General features: G+C 57.6%; 1 protein-coding gene across 1 annotated transcript; it reads left to right on the forward strand.

The window, feature by feature from the left end:
* The first annotated feature begins 12,953 nt into the window (after positions 1 to 12,953).
* LOC119101064 (SH2 domain-containing adapter protein F) lies at positions 12,954 to 14,700 on the forward strand. The gene is made up of 3 exons (XM_037224313.1): positions 12,954 to 13,081; positions 13,557 to 13,676; positions 14,097 to 14,700. The coding sequence occupies exons 1-3, from the start codon at positions 13,005 to 13,007 to the stop codon at positions 14,287 to 14,289; spliced, it is 390 nt and encodes a 129-aa protein (XP_037080208.1). The 5' UTR covers positions 12,954 to 13,004; the 3' UTR covers positions 14,290 to 14,700.
* The last annotated feature ends 6,708 nt before the right edge of the window (positions 14,701 to 21,408 follow it).

The raw sequence follows: 21,408 nt of genomic DNA on the forward strand, positions 1-21,408 counted from the left end.
GATCCCGGCAGGTAGGAAACGCACCCTCCCCTTTCCTGCCCGCGCTGGAGGTGACCCCTCCTCTCTCCTGCCCGCGCTGGAGGTGACCCCCCTCCCCTCTCCTGCCCGCGCTGGAGGTGACCCGTCCCCTCTCCTGCCCGCGCTGGAAGTGACCCCTCCCCTCTCCTGCCCGCGCTGGAGGTGATCAGGCTCCAAAGCCGCGGTGCGTCAGCCGCGCGTGCCCGGTCCATCCGCGCCCTCTCGTGCACAGGTTAACGCTCGTTTGGCAACGCGAGGGAAAGGTGCACCTCCCACCCTTTAGGAATGCTGACCTCCTTTGTGCTCTGGGTCACTTGCTCGGGAGCCTCAGGCGCTCCTTTCACCCCTATTGTCCCGTAGATCGCGTCACCGGCTCCTGTAATCCGCGTGCGTACTGCGGCTGCGTAGCTCGTGCCGGCCATTCTCCCGAGGCCGCGGCCGCTGGCCGGTCGCGTGACCTATGCTGTGTGTCGTATCCATTTGCCGCCGAGCCTCGCTAATGGGATTGGCCGAGCGGCCGCGAGGAGGTCGGGCCCGCCCGTGCCACCAGCCCAGCCCCTCCCCTTCCTCACCTGCGTTGCCGCTCCCCAGCTCAGGCCTGCCGTGCCGCCAGCCCAGCCCCTCTTCCTTACCTGCTTCGCCGCTCCCCGGCTCAGGCCTGCCCGTGCCGCCAGCCCAGCTCCTCCTCTTCCTCACCTGCGTCGCCGCTCCCCGGCTCAGGCCCGCCCGTGCCACCAGCCCAGCCCCTCTTCCTCACCTGCTTCGCCGCTCCCCGGCTCAGGCCTGCCGTGCCGCCAGCCCAGCCCCTCCTCTTCCTCACCTGCTTCGCCGCCCCCCGGCTCCGGCCTGCCCGTGCTGCCAGCCCAGCCCAGCTCTCCTCTTCCTCACCTGCGTCGCCGCCCCCCGGCTCGGGGTGAGCGGATGAGTCGCTCGAGTGTCCCGTGTGGCAGCATCTTCCCGCGGCAGTGAAGGGTCTTCTATCACCTACCCAGCGACGTGCTCGGGGCAGATCCCCACCGAGAGTGGAATCCCGCCGGCCGGGTGCGGCGTGTAGCCGCCCACGGCTGGCGCCCGGCGGACGAGCCCGGGCGGTCGCTTCGGTTTTGGTGGGAGCTCTCCTGGGCGGACGGGGGAACCTGACACTGGCCTGCCGCCTGCAGGACCTGTTGACCCACAGTCGTGAGGTGGCTACCCGGATCCTCGGCCTGCGATCCCTGTTGGGGGGTGGGGGAGGGGGTGGGGGGAGTCGTCGGCACTGACCAGTGCAGGCGACTCATCTTGGCGCGACACGATGGCTTACATAAAATCCGCCATTCGGAAGCACCCACTATCCATGCCTTGATTATCTTTTGTCACAGTCCTTTTCTCACGCCTTGCTGATCAACAATATATATATATATATATATATATATATATATATATATATATATATATATATATATATATATATATATATATATATATATATATATATGAGAGAGTCCCACATTGGAACCACGCCCTATCGACTTTTTATTTCACGGGAGCTATGTCATATTGGCGATGACAGAAATGTGAAACCACTCTGTGCAATCCCCGAAATGGATCAAAAAGATACTTATCACAACTTTCCCCATCTATTTATGGCTGACCGTGGATTCAGGCTCAAATGATTTATATTGCCACTGGCACGCCTTTCCGCAACGCATGACATGCCATCCACAGGGGCGGACTACACCTCCCTCCCGCGCTCTTGCCCTCCCGCGCTCTTGCCCTCCCGCGCTCTTGCCCTCCCGCGTTCTTGCCGTCACGCTCCGCTTCGCCCCCCCCCCCCCCGCGAACACCCCACTCGGTCCCCTTCCCCGCCGGGCTGTGCTCGCCTCTGACGCCGTGGTTCTCTCGGCAGCTTCTGGAGGACTACGCCGCGCCACTGGACCTCGTCAACCGCGCCAAGTTCCGGCAGGTCTCCAGGGCGGACGCCTCCAAGGTCAGTTCAGCGGTGGAACTACGACCCGCCCCGCCCCATCCCCCCCCCCTCTCTCTCTTTCCCCATCACGTGGGAGAAATAGGAAGAGTTCACTTGACTGATTTGCCTGCTCCGTATTTGTCTGCTTGTTGGCTATCTTCTCCCCTCTGTCTGTCGGTCTCAGTATATTTATTTCCCCTTCCCTTTTCCCTCTCCCTTCCCCTTCTCATCCCCGCGTGCTCTTCCCGTTCCATCTTTCTCACCCCACACCATATATATATATATATATATATATATATATATATATATATAGATAGATAGATAGATAGATAGATAGATAGATAGATAGATAGATAGATAGATAGATAGATAGATGGCTACATATATATTCTCTGTACTCCCTGCCTCCTTCCATCTGCCTTCCCTGCCTTCCCTCGTCCACCAAGCCGTGTTGGTCTCCCTCCGTCGGTCGGACCCTGCCGGCCGGCTGGCGCGGTCCCTGCCGGCCTGATCTCACGGCCGCACAGCTGCAGGCTGAACCTGTTGTTCTCCGTCAGCCTGCCGGACGTTGACTCATGTCGTGCTGAACCCTGCACCAAGGCTCTGGAGGATGAGTGGTCTGGGGAGGTGTGGCGCCACGACCAGATGGGATCGGCGGTGTGCGCCGAGGAGCCCAGCCCAGTAACGATAGCGGTTTGGTTCTGAGTGTCGCGTCAAATTGAAAGATGCAAGGCTGCCTTGCACACAAAAGCAACATCACAAAACAGTAACGCACACAGCTGTATCAGGCCCTGAATTTTAATGATTAAGATTTAGAGGAACACAAATGATGGTTGGACCTTGTGGGGCATGCCACGCTGGCTAGCACCTGTTGATTGGTAGATGTAGGGGGCTTTGTTTATAGTACACAGTTACGACTGTTCCACCGTCTTTAAATCAGGTTACGTAAGAGATGACGCAGTTTTTATGTCAACAAAAAGTATTTGACTTTCAGGGGCATGATTGCCTGACATGATTGCGTGCATGTGCTGCATCGTTCTGAATCGAGAACTGCAGCGTTAAATATTGTGCTATAAACCCGTAAGACTGGGGCAATTGTTGTGGCTACATAGACCATCAGAAGTTTTCGTTAGCATTGGCTGTCGCGAAATAGTCGGCTTGCTTTTGTCAATGTTGCCATGGTAACAACGTGTCTGGGCACGCATTGAACCGTTGTTGCTCGTGGAGGCAAGTGAACCCATACTGTATTCTTAGTTAAGGTATTTGGAAGGTGGCTTGGGTGATATGAAGCGGTATCCGGTGTTTGGATTCCTGCTGTCCGAACACAGCAGCATGTTACTTCTCTGTTTATTTGTCCTCTCCTGGCGTATCAAATGCTGCGAAATCAAATGTCTATGGTTTCTGAGCCACCTAAACTGAAGTAGCAAAGCATGGCGATTTTTGGTTTTGTTCATCCGAAAAGCCGTTGTGAGATGAAGCACCAAGGGCAAAATACGCCGAACCACATCCAGTGACTCATTTCCTTGCTGGCCGGCATCCGCCTGCACTTTACTGGAGGATGCACTTCCTCCCCCCTACTTCCCACCCCCACCCACTCCCACCCCAGCCTCCCTCGGCGCGACGGCATCCGCTTCTGCAGCGTATCGGCTCAGCGGTTCATTGGATGACCCTCACCCCTCCCTCCTGTCTTCCCGCTGGACAGGTGGTTCAGGTGGACGACGACTACAGCGACGTCGCCGACTCCAAGGACTACGTGACGCCGGGTGAGGACGGCACGCGCAAGATCTACAGCGCGCACGCGGGCGACGCGCACGAGCAGCTGGACCTGCTGTCCGAGACCGACCTGCCCTACTGTCAGCCGTACATCCGGACCAACGGCGCGACAGGTGAGAGGCTCGACTGCTGTCAGCCGTGCGCCCGAGCAACGGGGTGACAGATGAGAGGCTCGACTGCTGTCAGCCGTACTCCCGAGCAACGGCGCGACAGGTGAGAGGCTCGGCTGCTGCCAGCCGTACGCCCGAGCAACGGGGTGACAGATGAGAGGCTCGACTGCTGTCAGACGTACGCCCGAGCAACGGCGCGACAGGTGAGAGGCTCGGCTGCTGCCAGCCGTACGTCCGAGCAAAGGGGTGACAGGTGAGAGGCTGAACTGCTGTCAGCTGTACGCCTGGGCAACGGCGCGACAGGTGAGAGGCTCAGCTGCTGTCGGACGCACTCCCGGACCGGCGGGGTGACAGGTGAAAGGTTCAGCTGCTGTCAGCCGTACGCCTGAGCAACGGGCTGACAGGTGAGAGCTTCCATGGATTCCATTGTAACCATGGTAAATCTGAAGTATGCGTGTGCTTTTTACCTGTCGCGTGTTGCACGCATGCATTTGCGATGATCTTTGAAAAAGTTCATGGATATGGGCTCGGATACTACCCGCACAAGTGTGACAGAATGATGTGGCAGATTAAGAGCTGCGCGATCCCGTCTGACGTAATGGACGTAATTTGTGATCAGAACACGGAAATGTCATAAACAAGATCTTTAGCTAGACTTGAAGACAAGATGTCTTTAAAAAAAAAATGGCAGCTGACCTGTGTTCGCTATCGCCCCCCCCCCCCCCCCCTCATCCTTCCCCCTCAACAACAGTACATACTGCGTTTCATGTGCAGCAGGCACATAGCTGCACTCGCGCAGCGCGCCATTCCGTGGCATGCACTTTCCCCGCCGGCTGTTCCGTACAGACGGGCCGGCGGTGCGACCGTCAGCGGCAGAGGCAGAGGCGGCCGGTGCCCCGCCGTCCCGTGCGGACGGGGGCGGTGCGGCCGTGTGTTGGTCCGGCCGCCGCTGACCGGCCGGCCGGCTCGGCGCGGCTCGGCGCGGCTCGGCTGTGGTCGGGTCCGGAGAAGGCCGCGGTCGGGGCCCCTGCAGCCGCGCTGAATCACCGCTGTACAGAACGCAGCCGCCCGCGGCGCGGCTCGGCTGTGGTCGGGTCCAGAGAAGGCCGCGGTCGGGGCCCCTGCAGCCGCGCTGAATCACTGCTGTACGGAACGCAGCCGCTCGCGGCGCGGCTCGGCTGTGGTCGGCTCCAGAGAATGCCGCGGTCGGGGCCCCTGCAGCGGCGCTGAATCACCGCTGTACGGAACGCAGCCGCTCGCGGCGCGGCTCGGCTGTGGTCGGGTCCAGAGAAGGCCGCGGTCGGGGCCCGTGCAGCAGCGCTGAATCACCGCTGTACGGAACGCAGCCGCTCGCGGCGCGGCTCGGCTGTGGTCGGGTCCAGAGAAGGCCGCGGTGGGGGCCCGTGCAGCAGCGCTGAATCACCGCTGTACAGAACGCAGCCGCTCGTGGCGCGGCATGCACGCCACGTCGAGAAAATTGCAGGCAAATAATGGAGCCGCTTCGCCGAGCTGCAGCGGGGAAACTGGGAAAGGTCACCTGATCGGGTGGGTCCGGCCTGCGGCGCGCGGCTTTGATCGGGTGGGTCCGGCCTGCGGCGCGCGGCTTTGATCGGGTGGGTCCGGCCTGCGGCGCGTGGCTTTGATGGGGTGGGTCCGGCCTGCGGCGCGCGGCTTTGATGGGGTGGGTTCGGCCTGCGGCGCGCGGCTTTGTTCGGGCGGGTCCGGTCTGCGGCGCGCGGCTTTGTTCGGGTGGGTCCGGCCTGCGGCGTGCGGCTCTGAGGAGGGGCCCAATGAAATGAAACCCCGTCGGCTGTGACGCGCAGTGGTGCCCTTGAGGCTCCTGTACTAATCCCGGAAATTTGCAGCGCCGTAGCACGCCGTACTTATTGCGTACTCACAAACCTTGACAATGGCATTCTCTAGAATGGCAATGTCAAGGTTCGTGAGTGTGGCTGCCATCCACCATGGCCCCCTGACATATGCAGGCAGGCTGAATTCCAGGACAGAGGACGATTAGGTGGTGTTGTACGTCTTGTTCGTCGGCGGTTGGCACCGCTTTTCCCTTGGAGCAAACCTGGATTCGTCTTTTAGAGAAACGTATGTTGAATGGCGCTGCGGCACCAACTTGGCCTCTGCACGATATTTTTTCCCAATTTAGCCGATTAAAAAACATAGCCCCGTCTGTAGACCAAGCAGTCCAGCCACAACCTCTGTCATTAAGTGAGACACCTTTCGTGACTGCATGAACCAAGGAGACTTCTCAGCAGACTGAAGCCGCCTGTATCATTCGACACACGCCGGGGCAGGCTCGTAGCGTCCTGCCGTGGCTGGTGTCCCGGAGAGCCGGCCGGCATTTGCTGCCCGGCAAGGAGCTGGCGCCATTTCCGACCCGCTCTGGCGTGCGCCCTGCATCAGCAGCCAGCGGGCTGGCGCCGGACCGTGCGGCGTTATCGATGAGAGCGCCGACTGGTGGTGACGGGAGGTCGAGCACGCGCCTGCAGTCTGCTTCGGTCGCCGAGCCACCAGGACCTCGGTGGCGGGAGGCCGAGCACGCGCCTGCAGTCAGCCTCGGTCGTCAAGCCACCAGGACCTCGATGGCGGGAGGTCGAGCGCGCGTCTGCCGTCTGCCTCTGTCGCCGAGCCACCAGGACCTCGATGGCGGGAGGTCGAGCGCGCGCCTGCAGTCTGCCTCGGTCGTCAAGCCACCAGGACCTCGATGGCGGGAGGTCGAGCGCGCGTCTGCCGTCTGCCTCTGTCGCCGGGCCACCAGGACCTCGATGGCGGGAGGTCGAGCGCGCGCCTGCAGTCAGCCTCGGTCGTCAAGCCACCAGGACCTCGATGGCGGGAGGTCGAGCACGCGCCTGCAGTCTGCCTCTGTCGCCGGGCCACCAGGACCTCGATGGCGGGAGGTCGAGCGCGCGCCTGCAGTCTGCCTCGGTCGTCAAGCCACCAGGACCTCGATGGCGGGAGGTCGAGCGCGCGCCTGCAGTCTGCCTCGGTCGCCGAGCCACTAGGACCTCGGTGACGGCAGGCCAGGCGTTGGGACCTCGGCGACGGCAGGCCTGGAGTCATGCTGACGGACAGCCGGGCGTCACTTTCACCGGGCCGGGCGCCTACCGCCGCTGGGCCGCGTTAGGGATGGTCGCCGGAGTAACGGGCACACAGCCAGGCAGGTCTTGGAGTGGACAAACGTTGGTGTCCGCCTGTGATGCCACCGTGACACATCCGTCGGATCGCTTTCTGCCAGCGTGTACACCGCTGGCAGTGCTATCGGCGGCTGTCGTGCTGTCAAACGGCCGGCGGAAGTTGTCAGCAGAGGAGCCCTCGGCACCAGTCGACATGATTTCTCAGCGGATGTGGCCATCCGACTCAACTTCTCTGTCGTGTTCACACTGACAGGTTTGCCGGGACGGCGAGGATTCGGCGGGCCGCCCTTCATTTCGAAGTTCCACGGTTTTGCGTGCGCAGGAGCCGTTTCCCCGTGAAAAGCTCTTGAGATGGTTCCGACCGCGTGTTGGCCTTCAGCATTTGGCGCGTCTTGGCGCGAGGCTCGCTGGCGCGGACGGGCGTCTTGCGCTGTGGAGAGGGGCGGCAGGATCCGCCTCCGGCCGGTCACGTTGCGTCCGGTACTGGCGCGGCGGGTCTAACTGCTGTTTTCCACCGAGCGGCGCCGCCTCAGGCCGGTGTTTTGGAGGTGCGCAGCCGCCCGGCGAGCTTATGACGTCTCTCCAATCTGCGAGATCGTCTTACATCTAGCTGTAGGCGGTTTGCCGTAGTTGGGTCACGCTTCAGTTCTGGTGTCTGCTGAGTATGCACGCCCGAACGTGGTGCGTTCACAGTTTTGGTCACCTGTGTGCGCGGTTGTAAGGCCGATCCTGCAAGACTATGCCGGTTTATTGTCGGGAACATCTAAGAACGGTGAATACTCACTAATTAAGACAAGGCATCTGCTGGTTAGTGCACTGATAGCGTTACATCGGGTGCTCAAGGAGGCCAACCATTACGAGTTGCTGGCCGCTCGTTGAAAAAAAAACGTTATCAGCTACCTAAACTCGTTGATTGAAGCCCATTATCCGCGATGTTCGTGTATGTACCATGGCTCAAATTGACTGTCAAGATCATGTGCTGGATTCACCCGTGCCGGTGCGGCCCACTAGTAGATCTCGCCGCGACTTACCAGTTCGACGATCCCGCAGCCGACGCGACTTCTCGCCGCTGTAAGCACCCTTCTGGTGCTGAGGTCAGCTGTCATGGGTGACTTCCGTGATCCCGTAGCCGATGCGACCTCTCGCCGCTGTAAGCACACTTCTGGTGCTGAGGTCAGCTGTCATGGGTGACTTGCGTGACCCCGTCACTGACGTGACCTCTCACCGCTATATGCATCTCTCTGGTGCTGAGGTCAGCAGTCTTGGGTGACCTGTGTGACCCCGTCGCTGACGTGACCTCTCGCCGCTGTAAGCACCCTTCTGGTGCTGAGGTCAGCTGTCTTGGGGGGGCCTGTGTGACCACGTCGCTGACGTGACCTCTCGCCGCTATAGGCATCTCCCTTGCGATGAGGTCGGCTCACTGTGGCGATGGCACGCGCCGCCGCATCAACAAAGTTAATGAGAGACCGGTCGATGGCGCACGGGTTTGGAGTGCCTCTCGATCCACACTGCCTCTGTGCTCTGTCTTCATCGCCACGCTCTCTCCCGATCCTTAGGCTGAAATGTTATCGGGTCTGGCAACAGCTGGGGTCGGTAGCGTCGATCGTCCAGCGAGTATGAATCAACTTGCGCATCAGCACTTTCAAGACATCAAACTCGCCCGCTCTGGGGCTAGTGCTGTGGGTTTCGGACCACTCCTATGGCCATTCTTATCACATTTAACTTATCCTGCGCCGTCGTAGGAAATCAACCCGTGACGAGTTTGTCTTTGGCTCGCGCTGCACTGCGAGCAGCGACCTCCGCGCTGCCCTGACCGGCCCGTCCCCGTCAGTGTGCGAGCGCGCGCCAGCCGGTGGGCCGCGGGGCGGCGCCAAGCGCCAGCTGCCTCGCCGGTTGCAATGCGCTCTGTCCGCCAGCGGCGTCTAACGCTCAGGTTGCTACAGAGCAGCCGGCTGAGTTATGGGCGGCTGGTGCTGATGGCCTGTTGTGGGTCCCGTGTTGCGGCCCGCCTGGCAGTGGAGCGGGTCGAGCCTGGAACGCGCCGACGGCATCGGACGGGGCCACCTTCCCAGGCTGCCGCTGCCGGAACCGACTGGGGTCTGCTGGCTTGGTGTTTCGGCTGACAGTGTTGATAGTGCCAGGGTGTCTGGAGAGTCATACAAAGGGTCTACAGACACCACGACATACTGAGGTGCCACAAACCGATTTGCCATTAACTGGTAAGTGCCCGTCCTTTGGAGTTTAGCTAAGCATCGGGGCGACCGGTGAGGGATCACGCTTCTGTCAACCCCAAGCCCGGACCATCGGGTTGACAGGTGAAGGATTACGCTTCTGTCAGCCCTAAGCCCGGACCATCGGGTTGACAGGTGAGAGATTACGCTTCTGTCAGCCCCAAACCCGGACCATCGGGTTGACAGGTGAGGGGTTACGCTTCTGTTAGCCCCAAGACCAGATTATCGGGTTGACAGGTGAGAGACTACGCTTCTGTCAGCCGTACGCACAAATTTTGAGAGAATTTTGTGTTTTAGTCCTAACCTCTTGATGGGACGGATTTCTGCGATCAGCGCCCACGCTAGGCACAACTTGTTGAGCCGCGATCCAGTGATCCTATCGTGGACGGCATAGTTTTGTGGCATAAGCCTGACGTTCCGTAATGTTTGGTACGGTCCATCTTTCCCTCTGATATCAGCGGCCTTCCGCGCGTCGACAAACCATCCCAGTTTGGGGCAAATAGCGAGCGCATCTAGCGACTCGTCGTAGGTGGATGAACCGGAGGGCCAGTGCTCTAAGTTCTAACCAACTTGGGTATCGTGATACGCAGCGTTCATGAATATCGTGCTGCATGTTGGTCCTAAACGCGTGTAACGACTCAGAGCTATTTTCGGCAGGTTTCGTTATCAGCGATCCACTGCGTGCGGCGCGGCGTGAACCTTTCATTCCTGGCATCGTTGGACTGACCCTGATCCATTCCGTTACAGTCTCGCTCGGTGTTCACCCTTTATTTCTGGCATCGTTGAACTGACCCTGATCTGTTCCGTTACAGTCTCGCTCGGTGTTCACCCTTTATTCCTGGCATCGTTGAACTGACCCTGATCTGTTCCGTTACAGTTTCGCTGCCAGTCTGCGATGACGGAACACTGTACGAGGAGGTCGGCCCCCAGGGCACGGCGGCGGCTGCCCGTCAGCCGGACCCGCTCTACTCGCTCCGCCAGCCGCCACTGAGCACGGCCGGCCAGTCTCCTGGCGCCGGCTCGGCCAGTCGCCGCGGCAGCGTCGAGCCTCGGCCGCTGCCGCCCCCGGCCCGCGAGCCGCCAGTGTACGAGAACGTGCGCCTCTGGCCGCCGCTGCTCGGAAGCCCGGACAAATACCAGCTGGTGTGCCGCAACGGCGCGCTGCTGGTGGGCAGGAAGCGGCGCCCGCGCACGGCGTCGCAGTGGCGTGCGTCGCCGCCTCTCACGCGCAGCTGCGAGGACCTCAGCCAGCACGTCGACGAGGCTATTTACGTGAACGCGTGCGACCCGATCGTGCAGCTGGACCGGCGCGAGGCGAGTCATGCCGCCGCGCCGACGGACATGAGCCGCCGCCTCTATGAGACGGCGTTTGACAGCACGGCGCGACCGCCGGCGCGGGACCCGGATGAGCTGCCGCGGCTCGCCTGCCAGCCGGGCCGCGCGCCGGCCGCCGCCGCGCCGCGCCGCGACCAGCCGCGGCCGGCGCCGGCCGTCGGCAGCGACGAGCGGACTAAGCCGGGCCACGCCAACGGCGCGTCGCCGACGGGGCCCCGTCCGGAGGAGCCGGTGCAGGCGGCTGTGCGTGCTGAGGTGCATGTGGCGCTGCCGGCGGGCCGGTCCGTTCGTGAGCGACGTTCGGAAATGGCGGGACGGTGGGGCCTGGCGGGGCCGGAGCGTGCGACGCCGCTGGACGGCTCGTCACGCCTGGAGCCGGAGTCGATGCCGGAGCCGGAGCCGGAGCCGGAGCCGGAGCCGGAGCCGGAGCCTGAGCCGGAGGTGGTACCATCCCGGCCCGAGCGGGGTGTGGCGCGCGCCGCCGGCCGGCCGCGTAGTCTGTGTGGAGAGCGCGGCGCCACGCTCGGCCACCGGTACGAGTGTCTGGAGGTGCCGGGCGGCAGCCGTCCGGCACCCGCCGCCCCCAAACTGTTGTACAGCGGCGGCAGCGGTGACAGTGTACGTCACAGCTGCAGCGGCAGCAGCACGCTTTCGAGCCTCGAGAGTCTGCGCAGCTCGAGCGGCGACAGCGACTCGACCGGGCGCGCCGACTCGCTGTCGCGCGCGCACCTCTCCGCCGACCTGTACCGCCGCCTGGCCACGGCCAAGCTGCCCGTGCTCTCACCCATCTCGGACAAGTCCCAGGATCCGGACAGCCCGATGACCGAGTCGCCGCGGCCGCGGCCGGCCCCCTGGCAGCCGGCCGGCCGGGCGCGTACCCGTCCCGGCCTGCACGGCTCCGACAGCGGCATCAGCGTCGACTCGCACGGCGACGGCGCTGCCCCGCTGCCGTTCGACATGCCGAAGCTGCGCCGGAAGGCGGCGGCCGGCCTCTGCTCGCCGCAGGGCTCCCTGCCGGCGGCGCTGGCAGCGCCACCTCTCGGCTCGCTGGCCGGTAAGTGGGCTGTGCCTGGTGGTGGGACGCGCCAGCTGACTCCGTGTGGTGGTGGTTGGCTGCGCCTGGCGGTGGGACGCGCCAGGTGACTCCATGTGGTGGTGGTTATGGATGGTGCCGCGGATCAGCTCCTTATGTGGAGTTTGTGAGACTCCTGAAATGTCCGTTTTCGTGCAACCGCTATACCGGGTGTGAAATGCTGGAGAGCCAGGCCCGGTTACGTCTGCAGTGAGGCCCGTTTGGAGTCCGTGCCGATCCCGTGGTGAAGCTCGTGGTAAAGCCTGTGGTGAGGCTTGTGATGAAGTCCGTGGTGAGACCCGTGGTGAAGTCCGTGCCGAGCCCGTAGTGAAGCCGGTGGTGAAGCCCGTGGTGAAGCCTGTGGTGAAGCCTGCAGTAAAACCCATGCCGAATCCGTGGTGAAGCCCGTGGGAAGCCCGAAACCGATCAAACGACTTATTTGCAAGGTTTGCATCAAAGTATGCAGGTGCATATTTTTCCGTAAGTTTTGCACACTCGCCTGTGATTTAGATGCTGGCTGTCATCACGTTGCGATGCTGACCGTTGGGACGGATCCGATGAAGGCACAGCCTGTAACCTGGGACCGTCGGTTCCTACTAGAATTGTACTGCCATCGTCAGCCAACGGTCGGCACAATGGACGCCGGTTAGGGGGGGGGGTCCCCGAACTGTGTGTCTCTGTGGGGTTCCTCCAAGATGTCGGGTGAAGAGTTGACCCATGCATGCCGCTGTTTACCTTTTTCTCCATAATCCCACAGCCTTGAAATGGTCATTTATGACAGAAAGAGCTCCACACTGACCAAACCCAAAGAAGAACCGTGTCGTGTTCGTTCCACTCGGCTTGAGCACGTATGTGTGCGACAATGTAATCGCTTGCGTCGGTGAATTTTTTCGGCTTTTCGTGATGAGGTCTCGGATGGGGTGTCTTATTATTGTTGCCTCCCCGAACTCGCCCGCTCACTGATCACGTGCTTCTGTAGCCCCACCCCAGCCACAAGGGAGCGAGATGGAGTGATCTAGCCTCACCGACTGTACGCAATTATGCATCACATCTAGACGCCTGGCACGGCAAGAGGTCTTTGGAAAAGCCCTGACGTCCCCCCAACAGTTCACGAGCGGCGGAGTGTCTTGGAACACAGCGCGTGTGCCTGTGTGTTTGTGGTGCTGCGGGCAGCATAGCTCAGCTGTGTCTGGCTGTGGTGATGGGCCGCCGCGCCAGCCGCCGGCGCCGTGCCGCCATCTGGTGACACCCGGGACCTGACCGTCGTCCGCAGTGTCGGAGGTCGTGCAGCGGCCAGCGCTCAGCCTCAGTCTGGACCGGGCCGAGGCGCCGCTGGCCTCGGCTGAGCGCGGCGCACCGCCGCGCCGCGCCGTCATGGCGCTCAGTCTCGGCTGCGCCACTAATGCCGTCGGCGAGAGCATCGATCTGAGCGTGCCGTTCCAGCAACAGCGGTGAGTCACCGGCTGGAGCCCCCGCCCCTCCCCTGACCGTGCCAGCACCTGGCAACAGCACGCCACGTAGCACAGAAATGGCGCGAAGTCGACTAGAGCTGACGCGGTGGTTCCGAGTGGGGGATTATATGAGTCGTAGTCTGGCCAATGGCACTCAATAAAAGGACAAGCAAGTTGTAAATACTGTGTCCTCTGTCACTAAAACGGCGAGTCTATGTACAGCGTCCTCGCGCCGGCTGAGCCCGAACAAGCTTTGCTGGCCACGTGGGTATCAAATTGGGAAGCTGCACAATACAAATCTGATTGTATTTGTACAACTTGCCGTACGTTTTGCTGGCTATATTGATGGAGTTGAGAGGCGCACATGATGGCACGTTCACCGGCGGCCGGACTGCCGACCTGTCGGTTGGGTTTCGTCGGCCGCTGCGTCGGCGCCGGACGCCGTGTCATCGATAACGGCGGGCTCGCGGCGCAGGTGGTACCACGGCGCCATCACGCGGGTGGAGGCGGAGAAGATCCTGCGCGCTGAACAGGAGGGCAGCTACCTAGTCCGCATCTGCGAGTCGAGCCGGCACGACTACTCGCTCTCCCTCAAGTGAGTGGTTGGCGGTGGCGTCTCTCACCGCAGAGCAGGCCTGTGCGCTGGCTCGGCAGATGGCCTAATGACCTAATTGAGGAAGGCCTAACGACCACTGTCACTAGACCTTCCGTGAGGCTTCAGCCTGGCACGTGTCTCCAGCATATACAGCGATAACAAAAGCAGCGCACACGCCTCTAATCGGAGTATTGTGCTTAACATGGACGTGTGGTGTTTGAGAAGATGGTTGTTTCGTCACTGACGCCGTGATTCGCTGATAAGTAATAGGCAGGAGGAGTGTTGGTCGGTACGCCTGTCTGCTGTTCGCGGCCGGCTCGTCGCTGGCGTAGGCAGGAGGGGTGCTGATTCGTACGCCCGTGTGCTGTTCGCGGCCGGCTCGTCGCTGGCGTAGGCAGCTGACCGCCGTTTGTCCGGCAGGTCAGCCCGCGGCTTCATGCACATGAAGATCCGCCAGGACGCGGGCAGCAGCAAGTTCATCTTGGGCCAGTTCAGCAAGCCGTTCGACTCGATCCCGCAGATGATCCAACACTACTCCATGACCAAGCTGCCCATCCGCGGTGCTGAACACATGTCTCTGCTCCACCCGGTAGCGGACGACCAGCTGCTGTAGCGCAGTCCGGTGGAGGCCGCCGGCCGTCGCGCCCGTTCAGCCTGTGATAACTGACCGCGCTCGCGCCCGTGGCGGTCCCGCCGAGTGTGGCGAGGTCCAGCCGTTGTAGCTCCGGCGCCTGCCAGCAGCTGACGCCAAACACTCAGACTTGCCGTCCCGACAAGGTATTTTTCGATGCGCCCAAGCTGCTGACCAAATCATATCTACGTAAACAGAGGGCTCCTATCGTCCCAGTACGGGGGGGGGGGGGGGGGGTGTTGGGCGGCGGCCGATGGGCGGTGTTGTACGTCAGATGTATTGTGTTCTAATATGTCCATATCAATGGTCGAGGTGCGGTTTGCGGTGGGCTGTAAAAAAGCCCAATCGTAGCTGTTTGTGACAATAGTGCCGATTGTGCCAAATAAAACATTGTGTAAAATGTTGAGCAGTATCTGGAATGATGCCTTAGCGTGTCATGTACACATTCCCTGAAAGGGAGTGTCCCACCCTTGGAACATATTACAAAAGCATACTCTAGTGAAGCCTCAGGACTAGTTGTATCTCATAATAGCACTGGGTAGGGACGCCGCAGCACCGTCAAGACATAATATGAATTTAGATTGTATTATTTTCGACTCAAAGTCACGCCGCCAATGCTTTGTAATAGCATTTCGCTTCTTCCCTGCAGCCGCCATCACCGTCGTCACGACAGCCACTGTGCACACCTCTACTGGCGCAAATTAAAGAACGTTTGTGATTGGCCCTGCGGGCAGGGCCTGTTACCGAAAAGTGCATTGGTTGATGTTTGAACCAGCGCGTCACAGGGAACATGTAGTACCCCCATTCCCAGACCCAAATTGCGCCTCGAAAAGAGGCACTGTGGCAAAGGCCATAGGAGTGAGATCAAAGCCATAGCACGACGTTTCGTTGATTTAGCGGTACAATAGCTTCATGCTGTTTTAACATATTGTTTCAAGCTTTTATGTAATTTATTACACAAACATTTTGACACATTAGTGTGCTGCAAATATTACAGAACACACACACTTAAAAAATCAAAGCAAATAAAATGCATTGCTCTCAGCGATGAGCAGGGTGGCAAATAAGATTTATCTTTAGGATTGACAACCTCCAACCGCGATTCTGAACTATTCAGAAGGATTTCGAGAAAACTTGCATCACTAATAAAATCGTCCTCGTCTGATGAAGTCGTAAGCGAAAAGCGTATAAAAGATAGGGTATTCGTTTTAAAGAGAATATCCCACATTTGAAGATAATGAAGCAAGCAAAAAATATTATTGAAAAGGCTCACTTCTAACTATTGATAAACTAAGTAGAAAAGACTGCCCTAGACTACATAATTTCCCTATTTCGTAGACATCCTCCTCAACATGTCATTGTTTGTTCGCGTCATCATACCTTGCGCTAAAATGGTTGAGATCCAATCGACGGCCGTTTTATCTAGTAATTGTGCTCACAAACGGCAGGTATGAACGACACGACAATGGCTATATGTTTATTGGCCTTAGTCGGCGCATGGTCAATGGAATGTCAGGATCTGAATAAAGTTATAATGGCTACATGCATGCTGGTGACCTTGGTATAGTCTGCACGAAAAAGATGAAGTAGTTTGCACATCTTTACGGGCGCGTGGCATACAAATCGGGGGGTTTACGTGTAGCGAGGGGCTGCACCGATGATCTGTGAGCTGCACCGAATGATCTTGAAGATAGCTATTTCAATTTAAAACGCATACAAATGTGCAACACTCCCTTCCATAGAACGAAGTGTGCGTGTGTGTGTGTGTGTGTGTGTGTGTGTGTGTGTGTGTGTATGTGTGTGTGTGTGTGTGTGTGTGTGTACGCGTGCGTGCGTGCGTGCGTGCGTGCGTGCGTGCGTGCGTGCGTGCGTGCGTGCGTGCGTGCGTGTGGTGTGTGTGTGTGTGTGTGTGTGTGGTGTGTGTGTGTGTGTGTGTGTGTGTGTGTGTGTGTGTGTGCGTGCGTGTGAAATGTGGGTATGAACGCATATAAGGCCTGACGCACGTGTATTTGACCTGCAAGAGAAAAGCAAGTTTCATCCGAGGTAGGGCAAACACCAGTATCGGTACCATTACAAAATCGCCAGTTTTGGATGGACAGATAATGTACATAAGTGCGCAGAGAGAAACTCAAAATTAAGTTAATCTGCCTCTACGACTGTGTCTGAACCCCGAGACGTTAGACGTGGATCCGCGTAGTCAGTTATTGGGCACCATTCGAAGGATTTGCTAAAATGTAAATGACATTTAAGAGTTCAGAGATATCATCATGATATCATCATGATATATCGACATTCAACATGCCAGCAGTGTACCCTATGGCACAGCTAGCTTTTTGCACATTCCTGTCTATCGGTAGTTTTCCTCATTTCGGTGACCGTGATGAGATGTCTCGTGTGCGCTCGGCTTGGCTTGTGCACCTGCTGACACCTCGTAGGTAATGACGCAACTAGTGACTGCAGTGACTGATGGGCCAGGTGGCAGCACTAACCGGTGCCCGGTAGATGACAGCTCCGCCCGCGCGCGCTAGCGTGGGGTGGGTTGAGCTGTTCAGGCGTTGAGCTAGGTAGATAGATACTTAGTTGAAGCGCACGAGCAAAGAGACTGCTTGCGGTCTTTACTGATCCTCGCCCACGGCAAAACAAACTGATAACGAGTATGAGTTACGAACAAGTACTGATCAGACAGCTTATAAAGCAAGCATGGGTAATACTGGCATTATTATGTTTTCATCTAAGGCATATGTATTTGTGTTCTTTCATCATTATACATTATTGACATATTAGATGTTGGCGTTTCCAGACATATCAAGATGCACAACAAGGTGTCCAAATGAGACACAATCCGGGCTCCCACATCAAAACACCCGGCATGAGGTGTACGCTAAGGGCTGCATGAAACACAAACGGCAAAGTCGGAAGGCTACGACTACCAGTAACGAGTACCGGGTATCAGGGTTGAAAGATGTTTTCTAGCGAACGTCGGGACTCATCACAATGAATATAGAGCTATTTCTGAACGCGCAGAATTCGAGCTGCGCCCTGCCGGGGTCTGAGACAACCGCACCCCGGCCGGGGTCTGAGACAACCGCACCCGGTCGGGGTCTAAGACAACCGCACCCGGTTGGGGTCTAAGACAACTGCACCCGGTCGTGGTCTTAGACAACCGCACCCGGCCGGCGTCTGAGACAACCGCACCCGGTCGTGGTCTAAGACAACCGCACCCGGTCGGGGTCTAAGACAACCGCACCCGGTCGTGGTCTAAGACAACCGCACCCGGCCGGGGTCTGAGACAACCGCACCCGGCCGGGGTCTGAGACAACCGCACCCGGTCGTGGTCTAAGACAACCACACCCCGGCCGGGGGAAGTTGGCTCCCTCCCTCCTCGGATCTCTATTTTTCAGGTATCGAAAGAGAAGAGCATAGGTACCTCTGTGAAGGTCTCTTCAAATCGTGAAGAATACACATTACATTCGTTGCCTTAGGTCAGATGTGAGGTCACAAGAAGTCACGAAAGGAAAAAAAACATTGGTTTGAGAGACACAGTTAAAACATTTGCTGATGCACCGAGACGGATATTCGTGCGCCAGATATGACCTTCATCCAGCCCTTCGGGTCCTTCAGCCTTCCAATCGATTCCTTGACCTTTGCTCCCGAGGGGGGCAAGGGGGGGGCTCCCGAGGGGGGCTTTGCTCTGACTGACTTGGTCATCTATTCGGACCTCTTCAAACAAAGCCTGTGATCGGCTCGGTGCCATTAGTTGACACGCGACCCCCTGCTAGACACCGTGGGTCCCCGGCCGACACAGGGGCCTATCCCATTGTTTCAGTAATCCAGACGAATGCGAGTTTTAGCGCCCGGTCTTACTCCTCCAGGGGAAATGGGCCCCCAGGCTACAGCCTGACCGGTAGTCGACTGTTCGGTGCACGTGGTCTCTGGTCGACCGAGACACCCACAGTGTCTCATGGTTCCTCAAACAGTGGAAGATGACCTCTGACTGATATCTTACGTCCTTACCCCACGGATCGCGATGTTTGATGTCACTTACAGCCAGTCCTTCGGGCCCTTATGGCCTCCAATCGAGCCGTTGATCGTCGGTTCCGCTTAGCCGCACGGCCTCTCTTTGGGCCTCCTTGAACACTGCCCTTGGTCGGCTCAGAGCCCCTTGCGAGCTCAGGACCCTTTGTTGGGCGCTGTGGGCCCCTGACAGATAGAGGAGCCCCGGCCAGTGTAGATCGCCGGCCACGGCTTCGCAGCTAGTTGGGAAGTGGGCCATCAGGCCGATATCGACACGGAGCTGACTGTCTGGTACTGGTGGTGCCTGACCGACTTATTGACCCATGTCGACTCAGGATATCTCTGATCGGTGTGAAGGTTCCTCTAATTGTCATCTGAGGGCGCGTCCCTGCAGGCTGGAACCCCTGAATGACACTCGACTGGCACCCCGTGCCCTTAAGCCCGCTGATCGTACCCTTGATCGTCGGTCCGATGGGCCTCCCAGGCTCTTTGGGCTTTTTCGAGCACTGCCGCTGGCCGCCTCGGGCCCCTTGCCAATACAGGGCCCCTGTTAGGCTCTGTAGGGACCCCGACCTTCTGTGGTGTCCCGAACAATGTAAATCGCTGACTCCTGCTTTGCCCCTGCACAGCCAGCTCCGTGTATGGTGGTGTAACCGTGCGTCAGTGCGTAATTGGTGGTATCTGGCCGTCATATAGGCCCTACCGACTCCGGGAGCCCCTGGTCAGCGCGTAAGGCCCTCTGGATGACACTGAAGTACCGGTCCTTCGGGATGAGCCCCTGAATACGACATTCGGCCGGTCTTTCGGGCCCTTCGGGCCCTCAAATCGGGCATTTATCCATAGGTCCCGAGAGGCCCGAAGGGCCCCAAGGAAACTAAGGAGTTGAAAGCCATAGGGCCTTTGGTCCGTCAGTTGCCTAACACGAAGTTGAGGCTCCAAGCATTTAAGGAAGTGTTCTACATCGGTATGGGGTTTGGAACTGAAATAGCCATCTTGAAGATCATTCGGACAGCTCACAGCCCTGCCATCTAGTTTCTGACCATGTAGTTTCTGAGCCATCTGGTTTCTGAGTTTTTTCACATTTCGATGGCCCGCGAAGATGAGAAGGCTATTTCGTGCAGACTATTTCACGGCTGCCCAGGCTTCCAGGACGCCATAATAACGTCATTCAAATCCCGTCATTTCACTGGCCTTGCAGTGTTGTAAGCCAAGAAGAGCATAATCGTCATGCCGCTCATATCTGGTGTTCGTGAGCACAATTTGCAGATATAACGGTCGTCAATTAGCTGTTAATCAAGGTTGTGCAACGCACGATGACGCAATCAAGCAGTGACATGTTGAGGAGAATTTGCACTTAAAAGAAAAATTGTGTTATCTAGACCTGTCTTTTTTACTTAAAAGTATACCACTAGTTATAAGTGAAGTTTTTTTTAAATTCCGTCACGTCTGTTGTCTTGTCATGTCTTCAATACCTTTAAATGTGGAAAATTTCCTTTCTGAACGGCACCATAACTGAGTACGCGAATGCGGGTAAACACATTAAACTCAGGGATAAATATGTAAGAACATTACGAGAAAGGGTCAAAACACGTGCACATAACATTTCGCTCAGCCAACACCTAGCACCGCCACGCGACCTATTGAGAGATTGAAGTATTGCAAATGATTGCGAGGTTGGCAATTTCCTACAGTTGGTTTGGCAGCATTTCATCGTCATATAAACGTTCCATGCAGTGACCCAAGCAGGAGGGGCACATGTTTGTTCAGTATCAGTTCAGTTCCACTTCCATTTCAGCATGTACCCATTAAACCGAACTGGGGTCTATGTGTCAGTTATTGGACCACCTGTAGTGATCAGGGATTATGTTATACCAATGAAGGTTCCTGTCAATATGATGTATCCCTCTAAGGCGCTCCGGATCGACCATGGATCCCTCCCCGTGTCACCAGAATGGCAGCTGGAAGACACACAGCGATGGGACCGAATGGCCCTTTAGCCTTTAACAGCAAACAATTATGTGTCCCCAGTGTTTTGCTCAAGGGCTCTTGCCCGGAAAAGATAGGGGCCTTGTAGGGGGTCTTATCGGTGTTGAATGGAGTGGGTCGAAGTGAGATCAAAAATGAACAAAGCCATCCCGGTTTTGCCCGCGAACGTTCATTCTTATACGGAATCGACTAGTGAATCAAGTTACATCGCAAGGTTTGAGCTTACGCGCTCGCAGCCTTGGAGCAAGTACAGCAATGGCCAGGGTACCAGCTTTCGTAAAACCGGACGGCGTTGGCATTGTAGCACCAGGCGACGGGCGCCGTGTGCGCGAGAACGACCGTCTTGAAATGAATTGGGTTGCCCCTGGACAGGTCACCAACTACAGCAACACGAAAAATAGGTATTCTTCCTTTACCCTCATAGTTCTACCCTTACATTTCAGCACCACTTCGCGGTGTTGCAAAGGCCAATCAATTATTATCATCGATCTAAAAGTCGCAAAGGTTAAGTATACACCTGGACTGCTCTCTCAACGCATGATTTCACGCCCTAAAGCGTTCAAAAAGATAGTTCTTTCAGATGTATCATAATTTTCGTCGGCCCGTTGGCCACGGCTCAGTGTAAGACCACGACGTGAAGCCCGCGGTGACTGCAACGCCGGACGTCGAGAGTTGGTTGCTGAGATTTGCGATCGTGCGTTTTGAAAACTACGATGCATTTTTTTCACTGTGCGATCTTGACTGAATGTTGAATATTTTCAGACAACCGTCGCTTGGCCATGTTCACACAAAAGCGTAAACCCGTTTCGACCCGCAACTTACATTCGCGGGGTCCTTAATACCCTCCTTGACAGCAGGTTAAAGTTCTGGAAAAGCTTCTGAGCTTCATCGTTTTAGAAAGAGTGCACTGGAACATTGCAAAATAAAGAGCTCCAGCGATTTATTTCATGCAGCCGTTTAACGCATGATCTTTTCAGTATGCTACCTACAAAATTAAGACAGAATTGATTTTGCAATAGCTTCTGGCTTATAATATGTGCTCCTGTATAATACATAATAAACAGCTCCTGTTCCACTTATAGAATGTGAAAACAAAACAAA

Source organism: Pollicipes pollicipes, unplaced genomic scaffold (genome assembly GCF_011947565.3).
Source record: "Pollicipes pollicipes isolate AB1234 unplaced genomic scaffold, Ppol_2.1 Scaffold_4881;HRSCAF=5763_pilon_pilon_pilon, whole genome shotgun sequence".
NCBI lineage: Eukaryota > Metazoa > Arthropoda > Thecostraca > Pollicipedomorpha > Pollicipedidae > Pollicipes > Pollicipes pollicipes.

Bases quoted from the DNA above. Each gene is read 5' to 3' on its own strand.
- LOC119101064 (XM_037224313.1), top strand. From the start codon at position 13,005: ATGGCGCTCAGTCTCGGCTGCGCCACTAATGCCGTCGGCGAGAGCATC. The intron at 13,082-13,556 runs GTGAGTCACCGG...CTCGCGGCGCAG, and splicing joins GTGCCGTTCCAGCAACAGCG to GTGGTACCACGGCGCCATCA. The intron at 13,677-14,096 runs GTGAGTGGTTGG...TTTGTCCGGCAG, and splicing joins GACTACTCGCTCTCCCTCAA to GTCAGCCCGCGGCTTCATGC.